Source organism: Chinchilla lanigera, unplaced genomic scaffold, assembly GCF_000276665.1.
Source record: "Chinchilla lanigera isolate Chin_1 unplaced genomic scaffold, ChiLan1.0 scaffold00044, whole genome shotgun sequence".
Classification (NCBI taxonomy): domain Eukaryota; kingdom Metazoa; phylum Chordata; class Mammalia; order Rodentia; family Chinchillidae; genus Chinchilla; species Chinchilla lanigera.
Genome location: NW_004955445.1, coordinates 18,962,607 through 18,985,526, shown reverse-complemented (window position 1 = coordinate 18,985,526; position 22,920 = coordinate 18,962,607). Strand labels below are relative to the sequence as shown.

The window sequence follows — 22,920 nt, the reverse complement described above, 5'->3', positions numbered from 1 at the left end:
GGAGGCGGCTTTAAGGTGCCCTCTCCCTTTGCCTGCATACCTCCCTCATCCTTTGGCCCTCCTGATTCACCTCCACTCTTCTCTCTGCCTGATGGTACAAGCCTGGAGCATCTTCTGCCTCGACAAATGGCCTGTCCTGCTCCTCCTCCAATGCGCTCAAACACATTGCTGTTATTATTGATCACCTCATTTGGGATCTTCTGAAAGGCTGAGACAGGGTTTGAGTGCATGGAGTTTATTTGGGTGGGGATCTTGTGAACCCATGGAAATGGGAGAGTTGGAAGGAAGACAAGGAAGGAAAAGCAGCCAGTAAAGGGCTTCTTGAGCAGTTACATTGAGGGCACTTGCAGCTGGATCCCATCAGAGATCTTGGGAGCCAGTAACTACCACATGCTTTAGGTTCTTGCACCTGGGGAGTGAAGCGCTAGATATTTATCTACCAAGAGCTGCCAGGCTGAGACCCTTATGAGCACAGAGCTGCTAATTCTCTCACACCTCTGACCTGTTTCACAGGCAGGCAAGGTGTGCTCCAGTTGTTGGAGAAGGTTGCAGGTAGAGACCATGGTGCTAGCAACTGCAGGTCCATCTGAGGTATGGGGAAGGACATGTGGCTGAGGGCACCAGGATACATTTGTTAATGTAAACCCTTCTGCTGCTTTTGCTCTTTGGGGGAAAGACCCACATCTTTGTCTCCCCTTCTACCAGGCCTCAGTGAGCTAGCTCCTGCCCACCTCCACTTTCTCCCTTCGCTCCAAACTGTCCTCACTCTCTGGATCCTGGCCACTTTGGCATCCACTCTGCTCTTCGAATGTGCTTTCTCTCACCGCAGAACCTTCATACACACTGATTCTGCTGCTTGGTCATTCCAAACCACCTCGATCCTTTAGATCTTTATGTAATCCTTAAGATCTTTAAGCAATCTGGCATTGTCTTCCATGCTGGATCATATTCCCTCTGTCCTCTATGAGGGAGTCTGGGGTTTTTGTCTTCTGCATCTGTGTGATTATATAATTAGTGTTTGCCCACCAGCCTCAATCTCAGGACCCAGCACACTGCCTGGCACACAGCAAGAATTCAATAAATGTTTTGTGAATGAATGAATGAATACATGAAAATTGTATGAGGGCCTTTTGGGTGCCAAATCAGGTATTAGATACAAAGATATATTCTAGAGAAACTGAGATCCTTTGTTTGTTCATACAGGAAGGACACAAGTTAGGGAGATAAATGAACTGGTATTTGAGAGGGATGGAGGGGAGAAGAACGATTTGGGTTGGGGGAGTGTCAACTAGACAGTGGGGGCTATAGACAGGTGAGGGAGGATGTTAAGGAAATTTGCGTGCTTGTTATTCAATAATGTCCATTTCCTGTTTTCCCCAGACACTTTTCCAGGTTTGATTTCTGTATGAATTGCTCCTTTGGATGCACTTCTTTATAAAGATTGGCCCAAGGCAGTTCACTTCTTGCAGTCTATAGCAATATATTCTGTGTGCTCACTGCACTGTGATTGGGTGAAAAGATCAGAAACTTCTGGGTCACACTAATTTGGGTTTTAATCCATGTCAGCTCTTCCTAACTGACCTTGGGCAAGCCTCTCACTCTCTGGGCCTTGGTTTTCCTCAGCTGTAAAGATAGAGTAATCTCCTGGCCTTGTGTAAGGTGGGAGGTTTGTGGACTAAACAGAAGCCCAGTGCCTAGTACACGGTTCAGATGCTGAAAACTAATGCTATTATTGCATAACCAGTGACTTCTTATGCCAACATTAAGCACCTACACTGTGCCTGGCAGAGAATCCTCTTATTGAGTTCTCTGGCCACACCATGAGTTAAATGCCCTTGATGAAGTCTGTTAAGAGTTCACCAAATCCTACATCTTCTCCTTCATAGATCCACAGAGGGACTACATTTCCCAGTCTTTCTACTTAGGAGTGGTCCTGTGACTGTTTTCTGGACAATGGCATGAGGATGGGAGTGAAATACACCACTTGCAGGCTGGATGCCTCACAGGAGACAGAGGTCTTTGAGGCCCCAGGGGATGGTGACACCATGATGTGGGAAAAACCTGGGAGTCACGTGTGAAATGCCCCATTCCTGAAACCCCCATGGATTACTGTGTGAGCAAGAAACAGCTGTTGCATTAATGGCAATAATTGGACTATTCCAATATGGTGTTTGTATCCACAGATGATGGAAAAGAGGTGCAGAGAGGTGACATGACTTGCCTAGGGTTTCATACTCAGAATGTGGCAGAGCCAGGATTCTGACGCAGAATGTACACAAAACACAGTACATGCTGCTCTCTACCTAGACAGCCTTCATTAAACATTTGTTGAATGAATACAACATGAATGACTTCTACCCTTAGTTTAAGGACCCAAGGAAAAAGTAGTTCAAAGATATACCACATAATGACCATCCCCCAATTAAGATGGATTGGTCTTCTCCACTGGGTCATAGGTTTTTGGAAGCCATATGCTTTATTGTACTCATTAAAAACTTCCACTGTGCCTAGCACTGCACTTGTACACTGTGGGTGTTCAAACCAGCTGCTTAATTGATTTCTTACAGGTGGCATGGACTGGGTATTTATAACTGTTTCAAATTGAGAGGAAGTACCTTGAAATCATTGTCCTGCTTGTATATGCTATGAAATAGTGAGACATTAATTTAAAAATTAGGAAATAGATGACTTTGTGTGAAATCTAATGTCATCTTTGAGTAGGGTCCCCTCTAAAAAGGGGACTGTTAGGGAAGATGAACAGAGGAATCCTTTCTATCTTTGCTTTACACCCTTTTCTATGCTTTTCTTTTTCTCATATCTTCTTTTAATTTATGCCACTTCTGTGCATCATGTATCTTGTAAGTCACCTGAAATCCTTTCTGGTATAAGGTGGTGATATAAATAAGAACATATATCATAAATATAAAATGTAATAAGCTCTATAAAAATCTATTCCTAAAATACCAAAAGTAGCTATTTCTCATGGCAAGAAATTGCATAATTAGACATGTGTTGTGGGGCACTATGCATCCAAAGAGTACAGATGTCTATAATTTTACAAAACTCAAGACACGGACATTACAGCTAACTTTAAGAAATATTATGACGATTAAAAAGTGATTTTTATTACTCATTTTTTGCAGATATTTCTTTATTTTAAATATTTTATTACTTCTGTCATACAGGTTAGAAATTGAGAAAAGATAGAAATTGAGAAAGTATAAATAAGCAAAACAAACACTGCAGCACTGATATCTCACTACTCAGAGAGCATCACCACTAACATGCCGTCACAAAGCCTTTACACCTTCTCTGTATAAGACTTGGAAAGAAGGCCCCAGAAGATGCTGACACAGGGCATGGATTTGTGGACAGAAGAGCTAAGATGCGGGGTATGGGTAGAGCTGCCTTGGTGTCCAGAGAAGTGATCGCAGCACTGAGGATGGCTACTTATACTCCACGTTTCGGCAAGGTGCAGCATGGCCCTATTGCTGGGAGCATAGCCCTGTTTCTGGGAAGCCCTGGTACCTGCAGGCACCTACAGTTACTGGAGCACTGAGAGGTGCCCTGGGAAGGGAGTGGCACAGGCAAGTCACCTTTCCCAAGTGACTTAGGAGCAGCAGATGCCAATGAAGCACCAGAGCAAAGGATCCCTGGAAAAGACCATCCTGGAAGAGATATGACATCTGGACACCCAGAAACAACTCAGCCCTCCGAGAGAGCTGGGCTGAGCTTCTCACCTGGTGCAAGTGGAGACTCTGAACATCAGTGTAGCATCATGTATATAAGTAGGATATCAGGCCTGGACAAAGTGAGGTCTTCTAAATATATAGTACATGCTGTGCATATGCTTCTTTCTAAACAAAGGTTCGCAATTTCCCTATGAGTAAAGGGTTTTTTGAAACTACAAAGGTTGAAATAGATCATTTTCTTGAGGCGTGTTTCTCAAAACACCAGCTCTGCAGGATGCTGTAAGGTGTTACTTGAGAAATGCCTTCTGTGGTCAAATGGGCTTGGAAAATAGTGGGTAAAATAATACTAAATTTTTTTTTCCTACAAGATGGCTCAGAGGTTTTAATATACTAATATGCATTATGATATTCTATGAGAAGGTGCAAACTTAGCAACTGCACCTCTAGTCAATGTGTGCCACAGAAAATTCTCTGTCTTCATTTTGCTGGTGTTAATTTCAGTGATATCTTCTGGAATGATTCAGGGTGCTTAGAGGGTATTAATCAAATGTGGAAGTTATCTATTGGTCACAATAGCTTCCAATGATGGGAATGCCATTCTATGATGCTACCTACCCTGCTTATGTACTTTGTATATCTATTACTGTACAACAAGTTATCAAAATATTTAGGTTAAAACAATGAAAGGCATTTATTGTCTTGCTGTTTTTGTGGACTGGGAATTTAGAGATGGCTTACATAGGTGATTCCGTCTCCCTGTGCCTCATGAGTTTGCAGCCATCTGTAGGTTTGATTGGAATCAGAGGCCCCATTTACAGCGTGGCCCCAGTGAATCTTACTTTGTGGTATTCAAGCCCTGTGTAGTCCTCTAGCACATTGAGTATATCTGTGGGATTGATTCTCTGTGCATCTGTGGGTCATGTGGAAATGATAGATTTCCAAGACAAAATCATAAAAGACATTATGGCTTCTCCTCTGCTCCCTTGGGTGTCTTGCTCTTGGAGAAGTCAGCCATGTTGTTGTGGAAACCCTTAGGAAGCCCGATAAAGAAATCTACATGGTGAGAAACTGAGGTCTCCAGCCAAAAATTGACAACTTGCTGGCCAGGTAATGAGCCATCTTGGAAGTGACTGATATCCAGACCATGACCTCATGAGAGATCCTGAAACTGAACTAGCCTGCTAAGCTGTTTCTAAATTCCTGGTTTATAGAAATTGTGTGAGGTAAATAAATATTTATTGTTACCTTAAGATACTAAACTTTGGGGTAATTTATAACACTGCAATATATAACTAATATGGATTCTCAGTGCTAAGACTGGATAATAAACAGCTGCTTCAGCTCATGGGCTAAGGGAACTGCTTACTTCCTGTCTCTGCAGATTTTTTTTTTGCTATAGCAGAATATATGAGTCTGAGTAATTCACAAAGAAAATATATTTATTTCTTACATTTCTGGAGGCTAGGAAGTCCAGGGTCAATGGGCCACATCTGGTGAGCTCTTTCTCGCTTCCCAAAGTGGCTAAGGGCAACGTAATAAAGGGGCTCATAAGAGACAGCTGTTTAGCTTTTGTAACAGCCCTATTGTTTTAGGTTTAACAGATCTAACCCACTCAATAACTCATTAATCCATTAATGGATTCATTCATTCATAAGGGCACAGCCCCATGACCTATCACCTCTCAAAGGTCTCAACTTCAATTAGCATTAACATATCACTTTGGGGATTAAATTTCCAGCACATGAATTTGGGGGGACAAACACTGAAAGCACAATACTTCTCAAGCCAAGAGTGGTCTTGACCAGTGTCCTTTCACTGACCCCAAACGGCGATGTCACAAATCGTTCTCCCTACCCTTTGTCACTAAGGCATCTCTGGAAGACTGGACTCATGAAGGTAATGGGGTGAGGCATGAATGAAGGGACCATTTCAAAATTAGGGGTTCATGAAGTTTATTACATTCTTATTAGCCCTTGTCAGTACTGCTTTTGGGGCTTTTCGAGTCCAAAATTCTTGACCACAGAATCCTTTCTTTGTATGATGGACATCATTGGTCCCTCCTGCCCTCTCTTCTTTCTTCTCCCTCTCTTCCAAGAGATATCCAGAGCCTCAGAAAAGACGATCCCTCTAATTCTTCTTGCCTTGTGCCTAGAATTGCTGTTACTAACCCGTTGCCATCAGGAGAATAGCAAATTGGGCTCCAATGCATCTGTTGCCTGCCTGTAACAATAACCAATTTACCAACAAATCTCTCTTATCTGTGCTTCTCTATGTGCTGCTGAGGTAAGCACATCATTTGTGCTTCTAACCGCATCCACACTGGCCCTACCTGGGGTTATGTTAAAATAAATCCTAGTTATTATCTTATTTCAGAGAAAAATTTCAGTACCTATAAAAGACGAGGATCCTTTTAACAACATTCAAAATTTCATTATCATACCTCAACCCTCCCCAGTAATTCCTCCTTGAATGCCCATGAATATTGGTTCTTACTTGGTTCACGGTGTCTCTAAGAACACAAATTCTCCTTGTGTCTAATTGAGACCAGTCACCTGCTGCAAGAGATAATTATATTTCACATTCAATAATATCCTCCACCTGGATCATAACTTTTAGTATTTTTGAAAGGGTAACTGAGCCCAACTCTCCACTGCAAAATGCATAATCAGACAAATTTGATTGGAGCCATAACAGTTACTATGACTGCAGGCAAATAACTAAACTCTGTGCATCTCAGTTTTCACAGCTATTTAAAATATTAAGATACAGTGGATCCACACACCTTGGTTTTGGGAATGAGAAGCAGAGGGATAAAGTCCTCCTGAAACTTAGAAATTGCATTTTGCTCCCCAAGAAATATGTACCCCTTTCTACCACCCACCCTGTACAATTCCTCACTCATCCTGTGCCTATGTAGAAGAGTCAGAATTTCTTCAACAATGATGCATGTCTCAAGTCAGCCTAATATTGCAAGGTAGGAGCTCAAAATTAGTGATAAAATTTTAGTATGTTGTTAAATATATCACAGGGCATACTAAAATATTAGTTGTCTATATGAACTTCTGATTTATTTGTTTATTTATCTATCTATCTCTCTATTTATTTATTTGGCACAGGGTTTCACTATGCAGTTCAGGCTGGCCTTGAACTCACTATGTGGCCTGGGCTGGCCTTGAACCCACAGTGATCCTCTTGCCTCAGCCTCTGGAGTGCTGGGATTACAGGTTTGCACCATGACACCTGGCTTCAAACTTCAGATTTCAGTGGGTTTCTTGTATTTTTATTTTGCTGAGTCTCTTGACCCTATCCCGGAGCTTTGCCAGTCACTTTCTCCTGCCTACTTCGCACTAGTTCCATGACCTAGGTGCAAGAGCTGGTCCGACTTTCATGTTTTCGCTCATGCTCTTCCTTCTGCTTGGGTCACCAGTCTCCCACCATGTCCCCTTGGTAAACTCTTCTTATCCTTTAAACTCCAGTCCACTTGGTGCCTCCTTTGGGAAACTTCTGTGGAAGAGCACATTATTCCCATTCCAGAGTACCCAACAAACCTGGTTCTTACAGGACTTTGCTTTCTGGGTCTGTTTTAAGGTCTGGTCTCTAAAAATATATAGACAAGATTGAATGCCTGGGGGAAAGGGTATATGGAATGTTCCCTTCCCTCACCCCGCATCTGTCTCAGTGCCTCATAATACTAACATTAGGTATTAACTGAAAGTTTTCTGTGTAAGGAACTGTGCTAAGTGCTTTGCATGTAGCATCTCAAGGAATGTTCCATAACCTTTGCACATGATCTTAGCCCAAAGCCCAAGAAGTGATTGATTCATAACAGTTGGAGGTAAATTCACTTGAATCTCCACTTTGCAGGCAAGGAAATTAGGCATACAGAGGTGAGGTTGCAGCCCTCTATTTCCACATCTTTAAAATGATACTCAGAACCAGATTTTCTCCATGAGCTTTTTGCCTCAACTAGAATGTAGGTTCCAGAAAGCAGATACTTTGTTTTATAAACTATTATATCCCCAGAGGCCAGAATTGTGTACAACATTGAGCAGGGTTTCAGTAAATATTTGTCAAATAAATGAGTTAGTCACTTTACAGGTGAGGAAACTGCAAGTTAGGAGGCTAGATAGTAATTTGCCTCGGGGCACATATCTAGATTTCTGGAACTTTAACACTAGAGTCAAGGATGTGCTAGTAGATGTTTAAGTCACAATTCTGATTTGCAGCATTTGTTGATTTGCATAGTGTAAATACTCCCATTATGGTTGCTTGCAAGCCTCCCACCTGATGTCAATCAGTAATTTTTCCTAGAAGTTTAACCATGTGATTTTGCAAGCCTGTCTATTCAAAGTGACTCCAGCACAGCACAAACTAGGGCATAAATTTGTTTGTGTCCAAAGGGTACTCTTATCACTACACTGTCCTGTCTGCCTCAACAGGGCACACTAATATATATGTAAGAGGGGAAAATACATCCCAATAAACTTAGCTCAAAGTAAATGGCAGAGGTCATTCTTAACAAATATAAGCCCAATCACAAAACTTCCTGGCTTAAAATATTTCAACAGTTTTCCAATACCCTTAGCCTAAAATCCAGACTCCTTACCATGGTTCACTGTGAAAAAACCCATTGTGAAATGTTCCCCTCTATCAGGCACTGTTCTAGGATTTGGGGATACGGTGATGAATATAGTGTAAAGAATCCCTTCTTTCATGGAGCCTGCAATCCAGTTAATGAGGCTATCAAAAACAAGAAGCAACCACTAAGTACAAAATTACGGATGGAAATGTGTAAGCAGCAGAGGAGGTGCTAAGAGAAAAATGAAGCAAAAGTACTTAGAGGAGAGGAATTTGGGACTTTGAGAAATAAAATGACTTCTGTATAATTGGAGATAACATGGGATGGGGATGGTGATTATAAATATGAATGTGAAGGGCATGGGTCTTTTGGGGGAAAGTTTAGCTCCTCTTGAAGATGGAGCCTTATTTAAGTTTCAGAAGATTAGATGTACTCTTTGATTCTCTCCCAAAGATGGGCAAATTTTTCCTCTAGAAAACATTGATTGATTGATTGACTGGAACTGGGGATTGAACCCAAGCTCCTCCTAAAGAGTGACATCTCCAGTTCTAACAATTTTTATTTTGAGGCAGGGTCTTGCTAAATCCCTAAATTGCCTAGGCCGGGTTGGAACTTTTGAACCTCCTGCCTCAGCCTCCCAGAGTGCTGGGATTACAGGCCTGTGCCACCACACCCGGCTCAGAAAACCTTTTTATATCACTTAGGTAGACAAGATCATCCAGGTGCCACTGGACCTTGCCTAGATGACTAAACAGAAGCTCAGAAAGGGAAATGTGATCTCACTGGCAGTTTCTCAGCTTCCATTAATCATATGGCTTGGATGTCACTTCCCGAGCCAGCACCATTTAATGTAAATATAATAGGGACCCACAAATGACATCTACAGATGTAATTTTTTCTGAAGTACACTTAATAAGTGAAAAGAAACAATAAAATTAATTAATATATTTTATTTGGCCTAGTATATCCAAGCTATTATAACATGTAACCAGTCTAAGTCTTAAAATCCACCGTGTATTTTATTTACATTTATGACATCTCAATTCGTACTAGTTATATTTCAGGCGCTAAGTAGCCCAGGTTGGTGAGTAGAGTACGGGACAGTACAGCTCTGAGCCCAAGTCCCTGGAAGGCTTCTAGAACACACGGGAAACTCTTAACACTCCGCCCTGCACATAGGGGGCGCGCAATCAACCTTGGCTCCTTTTGGTCCTTTCTCTCACCAAATCTCGCTCCTCCAAGTCTCCGCTCCTCTTCCCCGCCCAATTCAGCCTCCAGGCGGAAGCAGTACGGGCATAAATGCAACGCGCTTTACGGTAGCTCTGCCTTTTACGGCAGTGTGGCCGGTGCTCAGGTCCCGCGCACTTTTATCCTATTGGCTCAGAGGTCCCCGCTCACGGTGCTTTATGGCAGTGTGGCTGGACCGCTTCTGAGCGGCCAGTGGTTTGGGTGTGAGTGGAGGGAAGAAGGGTGCCCGGTATTGACTGGGCCAGGAACATGGACGTGGGCGAACTTCTAAGCTACCAGGTAGGAGGGGTAGGAAGGGCCGGGGGACTGTCCCTCGCCTGGGCAGGGGTCGCAATGCCAGAATCCCTTCATCTCACCTTTTCTCATTCCCAGGCCCCCTCGCTTCTCATGGCACCTGGAGATGCAACCTCTCATTTCACTTCACTCACTGAGGCTCTCATGGGTCCCTTCCGTTCATCTCTTCCCTGGGCCTGCTCCCCTTCACCTTTTCTTACTTACTCCTCTGTGGGGCCTGGTCCCTGCAGCTTCTCTGAAGCCCCGCACTATCCTGTATTCACAGCCATCTTCCCTCTGCCCTCCACCTCCCGCATTGATTTTGATGTAGGGGTGATGAGCGTGCACCGCTTTTCTTTGGATTAGGGCCCCAGCTTCCCCACTGACTGCCTGTGTGGCGTTTGGACAAGTCATTTCTCTTTTTTTTGAGCCTCGGTTTCATATCTATAAATTGGAGACAATAATAACTACATGGGAGGATTGTTTAAGGATATGCCATATAATGGATGTGAAGGCCGTTTTGAAAGTGTATAAAGCTGTCCCCATCTGAGCTGCGGTTGTGGAGAGATGTTTGGAATTCTAGCATGGGAAGGGTTCCCAGGAATCTTCTTGTCCTCCTTGCTTAGGGTACTTGTAGGGAAAAGGTGACCCACAGGCCACAAAGTACTTGGCCGAGGTCACTCAACTCTGAGAACTAGAACTCAGGTGTCCTGGCTCCCAACCCAAAGCTTTCCCTACCGCTTGACTTTTCTAAAAAGGCTCGGGAGAACTGTGTTGTCTGGTCTGGTGGCCACGAGTGATGTATTGTATTTGAACACACGAACTATGACAAGTCTAAATTCAGAAGTATTATTATAAATGTAAAAGCTCCTGGATTTTGCAGACCTTGGATAAAGTTGAAACCTAGAGTGATTGCGTGATCATATTGATAACATCAGCTACCTTGATTATGGATCATGTTGATTAAGTGAAGGCTTGGCTGGAGAATCACCTGAGTCTAATGAGTTTGGGACCAGCCCGGGCAACATAGCAAGACATTAAAAACAACAAAACAACAACAACAACAAAACCTACCCGTTGTTTTTTAAACGGCTGGTAGAAAAATTTAAAATTTAATACATAAAGTGCAAGTATAGTTGGTCTTGTATTTCTGTTGGACAGTCAAATGTAGAAAAATTTAAAAATTTAAAATTTAAAATTTGGTAGAAAAATTTAAAATTTAGTACATAAAGTGCAAGTGTAGTTGGCCTTGTATTTCTGTTGGACAGTCAGGAGCCATGAGTCTGGAGCCCCAGGCTGCTTGGAAACTTCTTTTTGCTACTAAATGGCCTCTGTAACCTTGAACGAAATGTTTAACCTCCGTATGCCTTAGTTTCCTCCCCTGTAAGGAGAAGGGCAATGATGCTACTGACCTCAAAGAGCTGTTGTGAAGCTGTTGAGAAATGTACAGTGGTTAGACCAATGCCTGTCAAAGAGTGAATATTCAATAAATATCAGCGGTTATTTTTGTGCCACTCTCAGCCAGTATAAAAAACTGATAAGACTCCAGACATCACAGGAAAGAAGTTGTCTCTTGTGGTACAGGGGATCAAAACCAGCGGTGCTCTACCACTTAGCTTCATCCCAGCATTTTTAAAGACAGAGTCTTGGTAAGTTGTCCAGGTTACATAACTTGTGATTCTCTTGCCTCTGAAGTAGAAGTGCATTTGGTGAAACAAGAAAGGAGATAGTATTATTGGATGAGTGATTGTTTGTCTGGGAGTTATGGAATGGCTAGTCTGTAGACTTATACTAAGAATATTACTGCTGGAAGAAGTCCTATTTTTTTTGCTCACAAATATTTATTGAAGGCTGGGGATATAGCTCAGTGGTGTAAGCGCCTGCCTGGCAAGCGCAAGGTTGTGAGTTCGATCCCTGGTACTGCAAAAAAAAAAAAAATATATATATATATATTGAATGCCTGCTGTGTGCAAGGTCCTGTCTCTCCTGGGTATACATCATCAAATAAAGCAGAAGAGGCTCTTGCTTTTCTCTGACAGGAAAGTCTGGTGGGAAATCATAAGATAATAAATGAGGAAACAATCAAGAAATTCAGATGGTAATAATTGCTATGAAGGAGAAGTAGTCTGCTGTAAAACCATGCTATTTTGTGTGGTAGCTATTAGATACATGTGACCATTGAACACCTGAAATATGGCTAGTATGAACTGAGCTCTTGTATACATGTAAAATACATGCTAGATTTCAAAGACTTAGTATGTAATAATGAAAATTAAATTTCTTAATTTTTATATTGATTACTTGTTGAAATGATAATTCTTAGGATATTTGAGTTAAAGAAAATGTTTTACCAGGGCTGGGGATTTAGCTCAGCGGCAAAAGCGCCTGCCTGGCAAGCGCAAGGTCGTGAGTTCAGTTCCCGATACCGGAGAAAAACCAAAAAAAAAAAAAAAAAAAAAAAAGAAAATGTTTTACCAAAACCAATGTCATTTTGTTAAGAAACCTTTTAAAGTGACTACTAGAAAACTTAAAATATGTATGCAGCATGTAGCTTTTGTTAAGTTTCTTTAAATTTTTTTATTAGTACACGTATATGGTACATAATGTTTACATTCCTTTTGGGGAGCTGGTATGTGTACATAATAGATCTTAATTCCTTTTTTCACCCCTTTCCCTTCTCCCCCTCCCCTTCATCCATCTCTTGATCCTCTTGCCCTTTCTGATTCGTATTTGCAGTACATAATGTTTACATCCCGTTGTGGAGTTACTACATGTACAGGCTTTCATTGTATTTCTATTGGACAGCTCTGCTGTAGAAAATAACCTCAGGGAAAAGGGAACAGGACCTATTTAGATAACTTGGTCAGAGACAGAATCTGAGGAATGGACATTAATTGAAGGTGAAAAGGAACCATTTGTGTGAAGGTAGCAGAGTGATGGAGACAGGGAACAGCAAGTGTATGCATTAGTTGTAAGCAGAAGCTGGTGCAACCTGTAAGAGGAGCAGAAAGAGGAGCCATGTGGGATCACTAGAACTTAGTGCATGAGCAGGGAATGGTAGGTGACGAAGTTGAGGTGTAGGCAGAGGATAGATTATGTAAGAATTCTTGTGCCACAGTGAGGAGTTTGAATTTTATTTTGGGAAGTGATACAGATTATTTTATTCAGCCAGTGTGTTCACAGACAAAATGAACCCCAGGCAATTGAAGGGAGTTAGCTGAAGTTATAAGCCAAGGTAACAACTGATTTGAAGCCAGAATTCTGATCTCTTTATCTCCAGCCCATTTATTTCCTAAGTGCACTACCCATGCAGTTTCCTTTTTGTAAGATCAATGTTCACTTCCTGAATGATTGTACATCTGTAGTCCATAATCAATCAGATGCAACCATCTCCTTGTGGAGAGTCATCAGGACCAGTCACGGGTTTATGGATGTGAAAGCTCCTCGAAAACAGTAACATTCTATAGACATGAAAGGCAAATTGGTTGTGTGAATCATCTCTAAATCCTCACAACAAACCTACAGGGAACTGTTTTTTATTCATACTGTACAGAGGAGGAAACAGGTGCTAAAAAGTGCCTGAGAGTACCTAGCCAGACAATAGGTAGCAAGGCCAGAGTACTCATTTTTTATTCAGTACCTAGAGCCCCTGACCACTACCTTGTACTGCCTGCCCAGTGTGTGCCAGATGCTGAGCTAGAGTGCTTTCAGATAAGAAATCACATTTAATTTTCAGCATGTCCTCTGAGAAGGTGCCCTGCCTTCTTTATGGAAAAGGAATCTCAAGGTAGAAAAGGCAAGTTATTTGCCCAGTGTATAGTCTGTAAAGAACAGAGGCAGAATTAGAGTCAACTGAACACCCAAATTAGTTCTCCATTTCAAATTTTAAATATCTTTTAAAAATTAAAGTATAGAACACATATAGAAGAATGTGTAAATCTTAAGTGCTATCATTATTACTTAGAAAGTAGACTCAATGTGAACACTGAAGTTTTCTTCCTGGGAACATAGGGAACGACGTCATCTGATTTGAATATCCTTCCCCCAGCTTTGACTCAGTCTCCTGTGGGATCTTAGATTTTGCATTTCTAATCAGTTACCAGATGATTCTAAGACTGGTGGTCTGGAGACCAAACTTTAAGATCCTCTGGTCTAGAATGATCTACATTCCTTTTAAACCTTTCCCCAGCTGAGACATCCCTCCCTTCTCATGGGCATTGGTTTGCAGATTTTTCAGCTTGAGTTATACTTTTTCCCTGCCATTCAAGATATTGAGAGCAAATCACTTAATCTTTCTGGGCCTCAGTTTCCTTATATGCCTAATGAGGGGATTAAGTAAGACCGTTTCTGAGGTCCCTTCCAGCTTTAAAATTCTGTGGTACTAATTATTTAGGCCAAGGGCTCTAGAGATTTCAAGGGATAAAAAAGCTTGACATAGTAGAAGGCATTGGGGCCGAAAATCTGGGAGATTTGAGTTTTAATCCCACCTTTATCATTACTTATCCGGGTGACTCAGGACAAGTCACTTCCCTTCCATGCATATCATTTTTCTTAACCACTATAAAATGAGGAGTTTGGGCTATATGATCTCTGGTTCTTTCCATTCCTAAAATTCAGGGACTAAAGTGAGCAAGGAGAAGTATTATACACTGTCAAGAAATGTTTATTAAAAGTATTTAACATTTTTTTGGTGCTTACTAAATTTCTTTTTTTGGGGCAACTTGGTGGGAAGATTCCAATTTTTTGCTGAGATTGGTTTTCGGTAATAGAGTTAGGCACGAAGTGCCTCAGTGTATGCCTTACATCCTTGACATATGTTAACTATTCATTTGAGAAGACAGGAGAATTACAATAAGGATAGGAGGTGGTGGAAAAAGTCTTAAAGAGGAAACCAGTTATGTTCCCAATATGGAAATGTACTTTTTTGATGCCTTCAGGCTTAGACATCTCATCAAGAAGTGTGCCCAGCAGTTGCTTGGCTGAGAAGTTTCTGCTGCATAGGCGCATATCTGAACTCCAGGGCACTCTCATTAATACTAATTCCACAGATGTCTGGAAAAAGTTCTTACCTCCAAAGTTTTGCAATAAAGAATTCACATTTAGTGCAGCTTGGCTCAGTGGGAATGGCCTGCTTTGTGATATGAAAGGTATTCTGTTTGAGGCAGATTGGGGTCAGAGACCCTCGGTTTGGGGATATTGCAGACACCCACTCCTCTTGTCACCTGTCAGTAATATCACAGCATTTCTTTGGATTGAAAGGGCTTATAGGAATCTACTCTGCCCCTCTTCTTTCTTCTGAAACCAAAACTTTAATAATAATAAAATGACTGGAACAGTAGTAAAAGTAAGAAAAAAACAACTACTCTTATCCCATAAATACCTTTATATTTCCACAGTCTTTATGTATTTTGCATGGCTATAACTGCTGTGTATACTATTTTGTGTTTTGTTTTAAATTTAACATTGCAAGAAGTATTTTCTGTGTTTCTGCAGCCTTCATGTTATTTTTAACATTTGCATACTTTGTGCTTGAGTAGTAGACCATTTTTCCCAAATTATTTCTCCATAATTAGATATTTAGGTGGCTTCCAGATTTTTGTTCTTGGAGATAATAATATTGTGGTGAACTTCTTTGTTCATGTGGCATTTTTTCCCTTCCCGTCTGTCGTTAGTAATTACCTTGTGCTATCTGCTGTGCTAAGTATTGCATGTACTAAGATTATTAAGATATGACTCTGGGCTTTAAAGAATTCATAATTTGAGGAGTGAGATAGGCATTTAAACAACTCACTATATGAATAAAAGCGTTCTGGGAGCACAACTGGATATGCCTGGAGAAGGGATGTATTGATGGGGATGGATTTGTTGTGGTAATTGAAGAAAAGGAGGAAGACATTGTAATCCTCGCGTTGATGAATGACTAGGAATTCTAGGGGTGACAAAGGCTGGTGAGAGGCATTCTTGACTGGGATTAGTAAGAGCAAAAGCATGGTGTGGTGGGAGGGGGGCATCTTCAGTTTATTGGGTGAGGGGAGAGGAATGGCAGGAGATGATGGGGTTGTCTCAGCTGCAGACCTGTTAAGGAGTACGCAGTTCTCATATGGAGTCGATCTGTTATCAGTTCACAGTGCTCCCAGCAGTGTGTGTTCCAATTTTACTGCAATCTTGATAGTACTAGTTGTCATAATTTATTTTTTCCCATTAATCTAGTAGGCATATAAAATGTTAGTTCAAGGTTACTTTAATAAGCATATTTTTCTTGTGTATGTTTATCATTTGTATTTCTTGTTATCTGTTTTCTTTTATGATAGTAGTTGTAGTTTGTAATTGAGTTTTTCTGTTGTGGTGGTGGTGTTGTATGTGTTAGACACATTATTGGAAGCCTGAACACTTGTGCTCAGATACATCTTTCATTCTGTGTTGACTTTGTCTTACCTTATAACCCTAAGAATATTATTCTGATCATGATGTCATTTTATAGCATCATAAAATAGGTTCCTTTTTGCATGACAGTGTAGACTTGTGCTTTTCAAAGTTGCTTTTGTGAGTAGTGAGCAGTGTGCTATAAATAACAGATAAAGAGCTATTCCCATTGATACTCCCATTTCAGAATGTTTTCTGTTTCCTCTCTTGAGTGATTTTTTTCTTTTTTAAATTTATTTCTTCCCTTTGCAACTTTCTCATCCTCTTCTGACTCATTCTTACACTCACCAAACACATTATGTTTCTGTCCCTCCTTGCATACCTTGTGTAAACTTACAGGAGGTGACCAACACTGATCCACACTTATTACTCATAGTCAATGTCTAATAAGTGGATATTTAATGATTGGATGAATGAACCAGTACGTCCCTTCAAATATGCTGTGGTGTTCTCCTTTTGGAAAGCTTTTGCCCAGCTCCTTTGTTTATTTGCTGGTATGCATGTCCTTGTTTTCTTGGCTGACTTGGGGGAAAGTGAGATTCAAGCTTGTTACTCCAGTTTCAGAATTGTTTTCCTGTTCCTTATTGTCATGTCTTGCTACTCATGCCACAAATAAAGAATTCTTCATTTTTTAAAGGTTTTTTTGAAGTTTTGAATTTTAAATTTGGAGAAAACTTAGAAAATATTAGTTTCCATACATTCTTCCTCCAGCTTGTATAATCATAGCATAATGACCAAAATCTGGAAATTTGACATTCATATAATACTAATAACTTAACTATAGACTTAATTCAGGTGTTACCAGCTTTCTCATTAACAGTCCAACTTTAGTCCTACATTGCTTTTCATTGTCATAGTTCTATAGAGTCTTCCCTTGTCTTTTATTTTTGAAGAGTACTGGTTAGTTCAGTGAATGTCCTAAACCTGCATTGCTGAAAACTGCCAGTGCCTTCTTTTGCCAAAGATTTTCTTGGGCCTTATCATTCTTGACTCGTTACTGGAATTTGATTCTACAACCCTGTTTCTAGTCTTGTTAAAAGAACTTACCTATTCTTCTTTCAGCATCTTTATGTAGACAACTTTTAGCCCATTAGCCCTGATTTACATCCCATGTGTTTACTGAACATTCTAACCAAATATTCCTGCCCTCTCTTCCATGGCGAACTGCATTTGAGTCGGGGTCACTGTTCAACAGACCTGAAGAAGCTTTTGAACTCTTTGCAAAGACAAAAGGGGTCAAAGGTGAAAGGCAAGGTTCCTTTCCTCTTGGATTATACAAAATCAGGCGCAGAGGGCTACCTCCTCATGTCAGGAGTCAAGCAGGTGTTAGGACATGAAAATGATTAACTCACAGTCCAGATAGGAAAAGGATTATGTCACCTTTCTTGCGTTGGTGGAGTTTGCAGTATGATGGGGCCATAGCAAGATTGGAAAGCCAAGCAGAGTGCTGGGACTGGGCTGGGGATTTAGCTCAGCGGCACAGCGCCTGCCTGGCAAGCACAAGGTTGTGAGTTCGATTCCTGGTACCGGAGAAAAACCAAAAAAACAAAAACAAAAACAAAACAGAGTGCTGGGACTGTTGTGGAAGCATTGGCAAGATACAGAGGCACAAGTACATGAGCAGATCTGCTGGTGGGAAGGCAGGAAGGTGTCACGACGAGGGCCTATGTTTTCAGAGTCTTTTCTCCATCTCTTCCTGTCTATTCCAACCACTGCAGCCTTAATTTGGAGTCTTTAAAATTTTTTAATTTTTGTTGGTACATGTTTGCAATACATAATGATTACATTCCTTGTGGGGATTTGGTGGGTTTTTTTTCCTGGTACTGGGAACCGAACTCCCGACCTCGCGCTTGCCAGGCAGGCACTGTGGCGATGAGCTAAATCCCCAGCCCCCTTGTGGAGATTTGGTACATGTACATAAGACATCTTAATTCTTTTTTTATCCTCTTTATTACCCCTCCGTATCCCCTCACTCCATCTCTTTGTCCCCCTCCCACTTGCAAAATATCTGTCTCCCTATTTTGTGTTAGCTTTTATTTTGTTATTTATATTTTGGGTTTCTCATATAAGAGAAACCATGTGATATGTAAGCTTGTGTGTCTGATTTATTTCTCTTAATATGGTGTCAAGGTACATCCATGTTCCTATGACTCAAATTCATCCTTTATGGCACAGTAGGAATCCAGTTGTGTATAAATACCACATTTTCTTTATCCATTTGTCTGTTGATGGACATATAGGCCAACATGTAGTTATTATGAATTGTGCTGCTATAAACATGGGTATGCACGTATCACTGTAATATGATGTCTTTTAACTCTTTTGGGAAGATACTTGGAAGGGGAACAGCTCAGAATTTGTACTTTTAGTTTTTAAAGAAATCTTCATCCTGATTTCCATAGTGATTATACTAGTTGACATTCCCACTAACAATATAGAAGGTTTCCTTTTTCTACTGTAGCCTTGTCAGTATTTGTCACTATTTGATTTCTTTATGATAGCCATTCATTGTAGAGTAAAATGGAACCTCTATGTTGTTTTTAATTTGCATTTCCCTAGTGACCAGAAATGTTGAGCATTTTTTCATGTATTTATTGGCTGTTTGTATTTTTAAGAAGTGTCTTCTCATTTCTGTTGCCCTGTTTTGATTGTATCTTTTATTTTGGAGGAGGTTCTTATTTTTTTGAGTTCTTTAATATATTCTAGATACTAATCTAACTGAGGAATAGCTGGCAAAATTAGTTTCCCATTCTGTAGGTTGTTTCTTCACTCTGTTGGTTGTTTCCTTTGGTATGTAGACTCTCCAGGCTTTCTCAAATAAGTCGCCCCTTCCGTGGTCTTGCTTTTTATTGCATGGAACTCATATTGGCATGTTGGGTGTGGGTTTATTTCTGGTATTGCCTAACAGAAAACATACTTCTCCAGTCAGTCGTCTTGCCTACCTATTATAGCATCATTGGAGATAAGTCTTATTTTATAGCCTCCCTAATTTTGGAGGTGAACTTGAGGAAGACTACCATATCTCTTTTTAATCTTTCACTAGTTGTCATTGTTTAAATTGGGGGTTTGACTTTACAATGTTTAACTCAACAGAAAAGCTTTTCTGTATAAAAATGACTATTGAAGAATGTGGGTGGTTCAAAATAGCTTGTCAGCACTATTGGAGAAAAGAATTTGAAGCATCTGCCTTGCTGAGTATGCCTGTTAGGTGTCTCTTAATGTTTAATATAAATAGATGAACATGCCTCCTGGGTCAGATGGCCTGGGTTTGAATCTTAGCCCTGCTGCTTGTCTCCTTGGGTTAGTTAATAACCTCTTTAAGCCTGGGTTTTCATATTAAAAATGGAGATTGTATAATATCTTTAATATACCAACTTTACCAGAAATCTCCACTTTACTCTTTTGTTTAATAATAAAGAACTTAATGCGACATTATGGGCAGTATAGTGCCTAAGTATCCTGTAAATATTAGCTGTTAATTTTTGTTATTACTATCATTCAAACAAACATGCTACAGGAAAAAAAGGAAAAAATTGTTTTTTTTTTTTTTTAATTTTACAAGGCTGCTTCAGTATTCCCAAAGTCTTGTGTAGCTGTAAAGAAGTTGGAATTAGAAGAAGGTGTAGCAAGAATTTTGATACTTCTCTTACTTTCTCCTGGGTCGGCCATTTAGTTCTTTAGTATTTCAGCTGAATTGTTTAAAACCATTTTCTTTTCCATAGAATTTCAGGAGTGGGGCTAGGGATTTAGCTCAGCGGCAAAAGCGCCTGCCTGGCAAGCGCAAGGTCGTGAGTTCGGTTCCCGGTACTGGAGAAAAACCAAAAAAAAAAAACTGGTCTAAAAAAAGAATTTCAGGACTGACTGATTTGAAAGTGTGTTAAACCTTAGGATCCTGGCTCCATTGTGGGTCAATAAGTAGAAACTGGGTTGTCTTCATCCTGGAGTTCAGTGAAAGATCTTGTGAGACTTCTGTAGTACATTTCTGTATCTTACTTCATGTGAGATTATCAGTTGCTTGGCAGCACGTTACCTGCTTTGGCTCTTTGGACTTCTCTTTAGCCAACTGTCTAGCAGTACCCCGAGTCACTGGTTCAACTAAGGATTTGAAACTATGCAGAGTCTGATTCTTCTCTCTGGATATATCTGATTTTATTCTAAAAGTAGGTATGATTGATTATTGAACAATTTGTTTGGCATTATGCATGTACTCATTCAAGGTCAGTTACATTTCTTATTTGAACTCCTTCCTCGCTAAGAGTACCTGAGTTTAAAATTTCTTTGGGGATTTTTGATAGACTTAAACATTAGCATACATCAGCCCTCTGCTGGTGTATGCTATTGGAGTACTATTTTGTTTGTACCTTTTGGGTTTGTCACATCTTCTGCCAGCCTCCCTGAACATTAATACTTTCATTAGAACAGCTAATAGCTTCTCGGATTAATGGTGATGGAAACTTTTGTGTATTTCAAGATTATATAATTTTACTGGCAGAGTTAGCTGAAATGTGGAGTGGGAGTTCTGGCAAGGGTGTTGGGCAAGGGAAAGTAGAAATGCCAAAGAATTAACAGAATGCTGAAACTCAGCAATAAAGGAAGACAAGAAAAAGACATTATCATTGATTAGTTGGGGGCTGCTGCTAAGGAAACTCATAATGAGGTTTTTCTTTTTAAAAAGTGGTACAGGTTGTATTGAATTGTACTAACTCTCATCTATCTGTTGTCTTTGGAAAATGTGGTGTTCTTCATAAATAGATTTTCCAGACAGCTGAAGCCTGGAAATAAAGTGAATGCTGGAAGGAAAAGGAAGCTAGACGTGGTCTTTGTCAGTATCCTCTTTTTTACACATGGGGAAGCCAGAGCCCAGAGCGTGAAAGGAGCTTGCTTCAGGACCCCAAACACTTGGGATACTCCGGACTTCAGAGCAGAGCTTTCTCCATGATCATACCTCTTGTGAATTTCATCATTTTTATACAGATCTTTCTAAAACATACACATTTTTACCTTTTTCAGTAAGCCACACTGTGGTCTCAGGATTGTCACTGTGAGTGCACCGTAATTGTCCAGATTCTCTCCTGACCTTTTGAAGTCTAGAAACCTACACAGTGGAATGTTAGGGGTTTGGGGTTCTTGTGCCTACATTTTACAGTTTTTCATGCTTATACTTGGCATCAGCTGTTACTCCTTAGTGTTATTGTTTGGTTGATAGAATTATCTAACCTCTGAGGCTTTTTTTCTTTCCTTTAATGGTGTCATGAAAAGTTGAGGTTGTTGGGTTAATGAGACATAAGTACTGTATTCTTGGCTAAGCTCCTCTTCTAATCACAGTAGGATACTAGAAATCATAGCATGACTTCATGACTTGTCTTTATTTTCTGTAGAGCATTTTCTTTAGCATCTCTTTGCCCACCACAGCCATCTTCGGGACTAGAGAACATCTGAGCACTGGTTGCTGCCCACTAATCCAGAGAAACTAACACGCACAAGTAGGGCTTAATTCTGTGAAGTGTCTCTTTCTTAGATGGCTGCTTATCTTTCTGGAGGGGAGCCCTTTACCTGCCCAGTTGCCTTGAATTTATCTTGTCGTCAGCCTTATATCTAAATTCACCTATCCACTGACCCTTGAAATCTAGATTGTAGCAATTGTCTGAGACCTGTGCTTGTTCTTGACCTGTTGACGCCTTTGCCGGGTTCCTCTCTTATGCTTGGCTGTTGGTACTTTCTCCTGTCTACCTTTCCTGTCTTCCTCCCATCCCAATACACATCATTTTAGACTTGGCATGTACATATGTTTTCTTATTTCCCGCTACTGCTCTTTATTACTAAAGACTCTGGATTGCTGAGACTGGACCAGCCCCGCACATGGTGTATCCTGTCCTACTTGGACTTGACCTAAGTTTTGGCCCCAGCACGTTAGTAATCACCATGACCGGCCCATCTGATCTTTGTGAAGGGAAGGTTTGGGTAAAACATTACAGAAAGGCAGATTTTCCAATTCTGCAACTTTGGCAGTCAGCTAGTTCTCTATCTTGGTTTTGTCTGTCTTTGCCAGTGCTTCCTAGTCATTCACTAGGGTTTGGCAAAGAGAAAGGATGTTGTTTACTGTTGTTTCTAGGGCACTGGGACATATGCTCACAGTCAGGCTGTGAGCCAATTCAGATTTTCGGGGGTTAGTAAATTTCATTTGGATTAGTGATCCATATTGAACCTTTCATTTTTTAATCACTCAGCATATATACTAAATGTGTACTAAATGTAGGGTATTATAGTAGACACTGGGAATAGAGTGCTGCAAAAGACAGTCATCATCCCAAAGAAGTTAAATCCAGGGAGGCAAGAAAAGCAAATGCAGTACAAGTGAGTAAGAATATCTAAATAAGCAAACAAATACTACGTAAAAACACAGTTTCAGCTACGATATGAAGGGAAAACATGAGCTGATGTAACAGTGGTGGGGAAGCCATGTGGTTTACTTTAGAAGGTTCTAGAAGGCCTCTGAGGTGATAAGATTTGCGCTGTGGACTAAGTAAATGTTAGGAAGATCCAGCTATGTAAGAGCTATGGGAGGCAGGCATGGTGGCGCACGCCTGTAATCCCAGCACTCAGGAGGCTGAGGCAGGAGGATCATTGCTAGTTCGAGACCAGCCTAGGCTACAAAGTGAGCTCAAAGCCAGCCTGAACTGCATAGTGAGACCCTGTCTCAAAAAG

The 22,920-nt window shown here is 40.7% G+C and overlaps 1 protein-coding gene across 2 annotated transcripts in view; it reads left to right on the top strand.

Annotated features, from left to right (window-relative positions):
* Window positions 1–9,668: 9,668 nt before the first annotated feature.
* Ctnnbl1 (catenin, beta like 1) overlaps window positions 9,669–22,920 on the top strand; it is a 166,470-nt gene continuing 153,218 nt past the window's right edge. For both annotated transcript variants that reach the window (XM_005392553.2, XM_005392554.2), the window contains exon 1: window positions 9,669–9,798. In XM_005392553.2, coding sequence (XP_005392610.1) covers window positions 9,769–9,798 — 30 coding nt within the window. In that variant the 5' untranslated portion in view covers window positions 9,669–9,768. The remainder of the gene's footprint in view (window positions 9,799–22,920) is intronic.